This window comes from Mobula hypostoma, unplaced genomic scaffold (assembly GCF_963921235.1).
Source record: "Mobula hypostoma unplaced genomic scaffold, sMobHyp1.1 scaffold_141, whole genome shotgun sequence".
In the NCBI taxonomy this organism is placed as follows: domain Eukaryota; kingdom Metazoa; phylum Chordata; class Chondrichthyes; order Myliobatiformes; family Myliobatidae; genus Mobula; species Mobula hypostoma.
Window position 1 is genome coordinate 184408 of NW_026948189.1, and position 8389 is coordinate 192796.

Here is an 8389-nt window from a genome sequence, read left to right on the forward strand (position 1 = left end):
GTTCTCCCAAAGACTCTCAAGTCCTGTCAAGGATAGTTGTAGATGTTCTGGCAGTCTGGAGTCCTCTCAAAAACTCTCAGGTCCTGTCAGGGGTAGTCATAGAGGTACTAGAGTTCTCTCAAAGACTTTCAAGTCCTGTCAAGGATAGTCGTAGAGGTCTGGAGTTCTCTCAAAGACTTGCAAGTCCTATCAGGGATAGTCATAGAGATACTAGAGTTCTCTCAAAGCCTCTCAAGTCCTGTCAAGGATAGTTGTAGAGGTCTGGAGTTCTCTCAAAGTCTCTAACGTCCTGTCAAGGATAGTTGTAGAGGTCTATAGTTATCTCAAAGACTTTCAAGTTCTGTCAAGGATAGTCGTAGAGGTCTGGAGTTCTCCCAAAGACTCTCAAGTCCTGTCAAGGATAGTTGTAGATGTTCTGACAGTCTGGAGTCCTCTCAAAGACTCTCAGGTCCTGTCAAGGATAGTCATAGAGGTCTAGAGTTCTCTCAAAGACTCTCAAGTCCTGTCAAGGATAGTTGTAGAGGTCTGGAGTTCTCTCAAAGTCTCTAACGTCCTGTCAAGGATAGTTGTAGATGTTCTGGCAGTCTGGAGTCCTCTCAAAGACTCTCAGGTCCTGTCAAGGATAGTCATAGAGGTCTAGAGTTCTCTCAAAGACTTTCAAGGACAGTCATAGGGGTTCTAGAAGTCTAGAGTCCTCTCAAAGACTTTCAAATCCTGTCAAGGATAGTTGTAGAGGTCTAGAGTTCTCTCAAAGACTCTCAAGTTCTTTCAAAAACATTTGTAGAGGTTCTAGAGGTCTAGAGTTCTCTCAAAGTCTTCCAAATCCTGTCAAGGATAGTTGTAGAGGTCTAGATTTCTCTCAAAGACTCTCAAGTTCTTTCAAGAACATTTGTAGAGGTTCTGGAGGTCTAGAGTTCTCTCAAAGTCTTTCAAATCCTCTCAAGGATAGTTGTAGAGGTCTAGAGTTCTCTCAAAGACTCTCAAGTCCTGCCAGGGATAGTTGTAGAGGTCTGGAGATCTCTCAAAGTCTCTAACGTCCTGTCAAGGGTAGTCGTAGAGATCTATAGTTTCCTCAAAGACTTTCAAATAGTGTCAGGGATAGTCGTAGAGATCTAGAGTTATCTCAAAGACTTTCAAGTTCTGTCAAGGATAGTCGTAGAGGTGTGGAGTTCTCTAAAAGATTCTCAAGTCCTGTCAAGGATAGTCGTAGAGGTACTAGAATTCTCTCAAAGCCTCTCAAGTTCTTTCAAAGACAGTCGTAGAAGTTCTAGAGGTCTAGAGTTCTCTCAAAGTCTTTCAAATCCTCTCAAGGATAGTTGTAGAGATCCAGAGTTATCTCAAAGACTCTCAAGTCCTGACAAGGATAGTTGTAGAGGTCTGGAGTTCTCTCAAAGTCTCTAACGTCCTGTCAAGGGTAGTCGTAGAGATCTATAGTTTCCTCAAAGACTTTCAAATCGTGTCAGGGATAGTCGTAGAGGTCTATAGTTCCCTCAAAGACTCTCAACTCCTGTCAAGGATAGTCGTAGAGATCTATAGTTCCCTCAAAGCCTTTCAAATCATGTCAGGGACAGTTGTAGAGGTCTAGAGTTCTCTCAAAGACTCTCAAGTTCTTTCAAGAACATTTGTAGAGGTTCTAGAGGTCCAGAGTTCTCTCAAAGTCTTTCAAATCCTGTCAAGGATAGTCATAGAGGTCTAGAGTCCTCTCAAGGCCTCTCAAGTCCTGTTAATGTCCTGGAGCACTGAATTCCCCAAGTCCCAAGACTCCCCGAATCTCAAGTTCCCAGTTCCAGGGTTCTCAGGATCCACAAGGTCCCAGAAGTCCCGTGGCGACGGTTCCCCCGAAGTCCCAGCGTCCCATGTCCCGCGACCCCCAAGCTGCCGTGCCCCAGAGCAGTCCTGGGATGGTGGGTACCGGCAGACCCAAGGCAGCCAGCCCGGCCCCCTTGGGTCCGCCGGTACCCACCATCCCAGGACTGCTCTGAACAAAGTTGTTCCAAGTACTCTGCAGGGCAATAAAAAGAAAATTAAATTAAAGGCAATTAAAAGATTAAAAGCAGGGTGAAATATATAAGTTTTAGAACTGTCAACCGAGTCCGCACCCCCTGATAGTCTCGGGTATCGAGTCTCGCAGTTCAGGAGCGTCGTTCGACCAAAGCCAATCTTTCGCGAGAAGGCGGCTCAGGGCTGATTTATACTTCTGCGGCAACGCGACGCCGTAAAACTTACGCAGAGCCGACGCGGATCCCTACGCCGTAGCCTGACGCGCACCTCTCCCAAAATGTAACCACGCGTCGCGGCGACGCAGACCGCAACAACTTGTGATTGGTCCGCCTGGCAGCACCGCATTTCACCCTACGCTGCAACAGCTTCCCATTGGGCGACTGAAGGGCAGGGACTTTCCAGAAAGCTCTACAGACCTCCGAGATTACGGAGGACACATTTCGCTTTTACGAAGAATGACGCTCGCTTCTCGTTTACCCCGAGAAAGACTACCATGACCATGAAGCCTTGCGCGGGCAGGTGTGCGCGCATGCGCGACGCGCCCGGACTGCCGAGCGACGCAGACGCGCCAACGCACAAGTATAAATGCTCGCAGCGTGGGTCACGGCGTCGAGTTGCCGCAGAAGTATAAATCAGGCTTCAAACTTCGCAAGGCGGGCGGGGAGATGGTCCAGGAGCTTCGAGCGGGTTTATAAAACGGAAAAGGAGCCTGTGGTCCTGGACCACTTGAGAACTTTAAAACCAATTTTGCAAGGCACTGGGAGCCAGCACGGTAGCTCGGACGGGACTTTTGGGAGGCTTCCCCCGTCCTGCATTGAGTTTAAGGTCAAAATGAGAATCCGGTTTATTATCACCGTGTCGTGGAATTTGTTAACTTAGCAGCAGCAGTTCAATGCCATACATGATCTAGCAGAGAGAGAGAGAAAAAATAAAATAAAACTAATCATAATAATTAAAATTAAAATAATAGATAGATAGGCATACGTTATTGATCCCGAGGGAGAATGAGTTTCATCACAGTTGCCCCAACCAAGAATAGAGTATAAATATAGCAATCTAAAACCATAAATAATTAAATAGTAATATGTAAATTATGACAGGAAATAAGTCCAGGACCAGCCTATTGGCTCAGGGTGTCTGACCCTCCAAGGGAGGAGTTGTAAAGTTTGATGGCCACAGGCAGAAATGACTTCCTATGACGCTCTGTGCTGCATCTCGGTGGAATGAGTCTCTGGCTGAATGTACTCCTGTGCCCACCCAGTACATTATGTAGTGGATTGGGAGACATTGGCCAAGATGGCATGCAACTTAGACAGCATCCTCTTTTCAGACACCACCGTCAGAGAGTCCAGTTCCGTCCCCACAACATCACTGGCCTTACGGATGAGTCTGTTGAATCTGTTGGTGTCTGCTACCCTCAGCCTGCTGCCCCAGCACACAACAGCAAACATGATCGCACTGGCCACCACAGACTCGTAGAACATCCTCAGCATCGTCCGGCAGATGTTAAAGGACCTCAGTCTCCTCAGGAAATAGAGACGGCTCTGACCCTTCTCGTAGACAGCCTCAGTGTTCTTTGACCAGTCCAGTTTATTGTCAATTCGTACCCCCAGGTATTTGTAATCCTCCACCATGTCCACACTGACCCCCTGGATGGAAACAGGGGTCACCGGTGCATTAGCCTTAATAATAAATAAAATAATAATGACACTAAATAAATAAGTAAATCAATTACAGTATATGTATATTAAGTAGATGAAAAACCGTGCAAAGAAAAGAAATAATATATATTAAAAAGTGAGGTGGTGTCCAAGGGTTCAATGTCCATTCAGGACTGGGACGGCGGAGGGGAAGAAGCTGTTCCTGAATCGCTGAGTGTGTGTCTTCAGGCTCCTGTACCTCCTACCTGACGGTGACGGTGAGAAAAGGGACAAGCCCTGGGTGCTGGAGGGTCCTTAATCATGGACGCTGCCTTTCTGAGACACCGCTCCCTGAAGATGTCCCGGGTACTTTGTCGGCGAGAGCCCAAGATGGAGCCGACTAGATTTACAACCCTCTGCAGCTTCTTTCGGTCCTGTGCAGTAGCCCCTCCGTACCAGACAGTGATGCAGCCCGTCAGAATGGTACAACTAGAGAAGTTTTTGAGTGCTTTTAGGCGACAAACCAGAACTCCCCAAACCCCTGGCGAGACGCGGCCGCCGCCTTACCGTGATGAGGGACGCCTGGCACCTCTTGGGCTGCACTCCCTGGACTTCAGGAGAACGAGAGGGGGATGTCAGAGACACATTCCGAACGTTAAGAGGCCTGAAGTGATTACTTTACTTTATTGTCACCAAACAATTGATAATAGAACGTACAATCATCACAGCGATATTTGATTCTGTGCTTCCCGCTCCCTGGATTACAAATATTAAATATTAAAGATATTAAAAATAGTTAAAATTAGTAAATATAAAAATTAATAATTATAAATCATAAATAGAAAGTAGAAAAATGGGAAGTAAGGTAGTGCAAAAAAACCGAGAAGCAGGTCCGGATATTTGGCCCAGATCCGGGTCAGGATCCGTTCAGCAGTCTTATCACAGTTGGAAAGAAGCTGTTCCCAGATCTGGCCGGACGAGTCTTCAAGGTCCCGAGCCTTCTCCCGGAGGGAAGAGGGACGAAATGTTTGTTGGCTGGGTGGGTCGTGTCCTTGATTATCCTGACAGCACTGCTCCGACAGCGTGTGGTGTAAAGTGAGTCCAAGGACGGAAGATTGGTTTGTGTGATGTGCTGCGCCGTGTTCACGATCTTCTGCAGCTTCTTCCGGCCTTGGACAGGGCAACTTCCGTACCAGGTTGTGATGCACCCTAGAAGAAGGCTTTCTACGGTGCATCTATAAAAATTAGTGAGGGTTTTAGGGGACAGGCCAAATTTCTTTAGTTTTCTCAGGAAGTAAAGGTGCTGGTGGGCCTTCTTGGCAGTGGACTCTGCTTGGTTGGACCAAGTCAGGTCATTTGTGATATTGACCCCGAGGAACTTAAAGCTTTTGACCTGTTCCACCGACGTAAATGGGGTCGTGCGGTCCGCTACTCCTTCTGAAGTCAACAACCGATCCCTTCGTCTTGCTGACGTTGAGGGATAGGTTATTGTCTTCACACCATGCCACCAGGTTCTTAATTTCCTCTCTGTACTCAAACTCATCATTACCCGAGATACGGCCTACAACTGTGGTGTCTTCAGCAAACTTATATATGGAGTTTGATGGAAACTTGGCTACACAATCATGGGTGTACAGTGAGCACAGCAGGGGGCTGAGTACACAGCCTTGTGGGGCACCGGTGCTCGGAGTGATTGTAGAGGAGAGCTTGTCCCCTATTTTTACAGCCTGGGTCCTGTCTGTGAGGAAGTTGAAGATCCAGCTTCCAGATCTGAGGGCTAAGGCCCAGATTCCGGAGCTTGGGAATCAGTTGGGATGAGATGCGGCAGAGTCATTTCCCGTGGCAGGGGAGCCCGGGGCAAGGGGGCACGGCATCTGCTCCGACAATCTAACAGTCTTGGGGTCTTCCCTCCCACGTAACGCTCCACCTCCTTTCAATATATCGGACCCAGCCCCGGATGGGTTGGTGTGGTCCCCAGACAGCGGAGCGGGCTGATATCTAAATGGGCAGAAGGGGCAGACATTCGGAGGGGCAGAGGGACTTGGGAGTCCTGGTGCAAGGCTCCCAGCGGGCCGAGTCCTGTGGGCGTTTACTTACGTCCAAGGGGTGCTGTCGCCGGAGGAAGCTAGCGAGGATGTCTCCGGGAGCGAAGGGGTCAGCGTGCGAGGCAGGCCTGGCAGCTTTGGGCCGAGACGCACTAGAATTGAGAAGAATGCAAAGGGGCTGGGATCTCATTGAGACCCTGACGGACGTTGGAAGGGACTGGATAGGGTGGGGGAGGAGAGGGTGTTTCCTCTGGCGAGGGGGTGCCCAGCACTAGTGGGGGGGGGGCACGGCCTCGAAATCGAGGGGCCGGCCTTTCGAAACGGTCCCGACTACAAAGCCTTGGCCTGACCTGAGCGTTTCTGTGAAACCAAAGGCTGGCGGGGGGGGGGAGGGTTTCTCACTGAGAGCCCCCCCCCACCGCGTCCCCCCCTCGCGCCTCCGGTTTCCGAACTCTCCCGCCATTGGGGAAGGCGAGCCTCACCTTCTATACTTCCGGCCCTCTTCCCAATGCCCTGGGCGGTGCGGGGTCGGCAGGGACTCGATGGGCCGAAGGGTGTGTCTGCCTCGTGGTTAATCGCTGTAACTCCCTCCCTCCCTCCACCACCCTCACCCGCCAACTCTGCCTCTCTCCCTCTCTCCCACGGTCCCTCCTCCCTCTCTCTCTCTCTGTCTTTCCCCATCTCCCGCTCAACGTTCCAGGGTCTGGGCAAACTATTTTTCCATGCGGAGGTGAAGACGCGGAAAACGACGACAGCTACCGCGCCCAATTTTCAAGTAAGTTTTTACCTTCGGTCTGGGCGGTGTGTGCGATGGGTTGGCCTAGGTTCCCCCGACCCTGGGGGGGCGGGGGGGGGAAGACGGTGCACGCTCACCCTATCTGTGCCCCTCATGGTTTTACCCCCCCCCGTCCCCCCCACCGCACCGCGGAGAATCCCGCCCTTGACCCTGAACTCCGCCGTCACGTCCGACCGTCCCGAAGTGAATCGGTTCACGCGTGTCCGGGTCGAACTGCGTCTGCCACCTCTCAGCCCGGCTCTGCTCCCTGTCCCGCGACGACCTCCGCGGCTCCACCCACCGCCCCCCTCGCCGACCGAGTCCTCTCCCGTCTCTCTCTCTCTCTCTCTCTCTCTCTATCTCCGTCACAGCAGGACTCTGAACAAAGGACAGATGTGGAGAGCAGAGGAGCAGGAGGACGAGGAGGGGAAAAAGAGCCGGTCTTCCGACGAGCCCCGTGCCGTCCTGCTGCCCGGGGTCGGGGGCAGCTGAGGCAGATCGTCCCGGGGGCAAGGCCCGGATTCTTTCCCCCCCCCCCACAACACCACCCCCGTGTCGAGGTGGGCGTGCTACGCTGTCGGGGACGAGGGAGGGCCGCCAGGACACGCCCGGCCACTCCTCAGTGTCTTAACCGCGATCTCCCGTGGATGGTGCTCTCTTTTTCCCTCCCTCTCTCTCCCTCCCTCTCTCTTTCTGTCTGTCTGTCTCTCCCTCCATCTCTCTCTGTCCCTCTCGCTCTCTCTCACACTCTGTCTCTCTCTCTTTCTTGCTCTCTCCCTCTCCCTCTCTCTTTCTCTGCCTCTCTCGTGTCTCCTGTTAATTTATTTCAACGTCCTCGGCCAGGCTGGGTCTGAGGCCTTGAGGCCTGCTCTGGGCCCCCCACCGCCGACCCCCCACGGGGGCCTGGAGCGGGAGGGGAGGGTAGGGGGGTGGTGGAATGCGGAGAGGTGGAGTGGGGTAGACGCAGGCCTCCAGGCTCGCGGGATCAAATCCCGCCGGGACCCTCGCTACCCCCCCCACTCTCCACCGGCCTCCCCCGTCACAGGCCGGACTAGGCCCCGAGAAGCCCCTGGCCCAGAACATCGCAGAAGCGGGGCAGCGGTGAAGTGTGGGGGGAGAGGGGTCGTGGAGGGAAGAAAATGGAAGGGAGAGGGCCACGGCGACCCCTCGGACTTCTTTTCGAATAAACCGTTTTGAAAAAACCAAATGGGGAGCCGCGCGTCTTTCCTGGGGTCGTGGGGGCGGGGGGCGGGTGTCGTCCGGGCCTGAGCTGGGGAGGGGCCGGCAGGAGGTTCTGCTCCACCCCGCCCCCCCCCCACCGCGGGACGGGGGTACCGACGAGGAGACGCGGGGCCTAGTGGTTAGGGCGCCGGACTAGCGATCCGAAGGTCGCCAGGTCGAGCCTCAGCCGGTAGGCCCGTTGGCTCTTGCACGTTTGTAGCCCAGAGGCGGTGGTCAGTGCAGCTCGGAGAAGAGAAGAGCCCCCTGCTCTCCCGCTACTTTGGGGAAGGGCTGGAGGGGTCCGAGGATCTCAAATCCTGCCGGCCACGCCAAATTCGAAGGCACGGGGCGGTGGGGGGGAGAGGAGCCGGGAAGGTTGTCGGCAAGTTCCAGAGGGCACCCTGCCCTGGTCAGAGCAGTGGGCCAAGGGATTCAGGATCGGGGATGTCATCGCCCGCGGTTCGGGGGATCGGACGGCAGTGGTGGGGGGAGGAGACGGCTCCTGTGTCGTTTGGGGTGGGGTGGGGGGAGCTAGATTCCGGCACGGCCCAACGTCGGACCTTCCACCGAGCGGAAGGGAGCGGAACCCGGCAGGGCTGGAAAGGGAGGAAGACGGGAGACGTTTCGGGCCGAGACCCTTCTTGGGTGCGAAACGTTGCCCCCCCCTTCATACAGCGGTCAAACTCGAAAGAGCTGGTGGTTCTCAA

The 8389-nt window shown here is 53.4% G+C and overlaps 1 protein-coding gene across 2 annotated transcripts in view; it reads left to right on the forward strand.

Moving 5' to 3' along the window:
* LOC134341731 (arginine-glutamic acid dipeptide repeats protein-like) overlaps positions 1 to 7913 on the forward strand; it is a 69719-nt gene extending 61806 nt beyond the window's left edge. The window contains exons 10-11 of one of the 2 annotated variants that reach the window (XM_063039631.1): positions 6387 to 6461; positions 6833 to 7913. In XM_063039631.1, the coding sequence (XP_062895701.1) occupies positions 6387 to 6420 (34 nt within the window). In that variant the 3' untranslated portion in view covers positions 6421 to 6461; positions 6833 to 7913. The remainder of the gene's footprint in view (positions 1 to 6386; positions 6462 to 6832) is intronic. The other variant, XM_063039632.1, reaches the window with a different exon arrangement.
* The last annotated feature ends 476 nt before the right edge of the window (positions 7914 to 8389 follow it).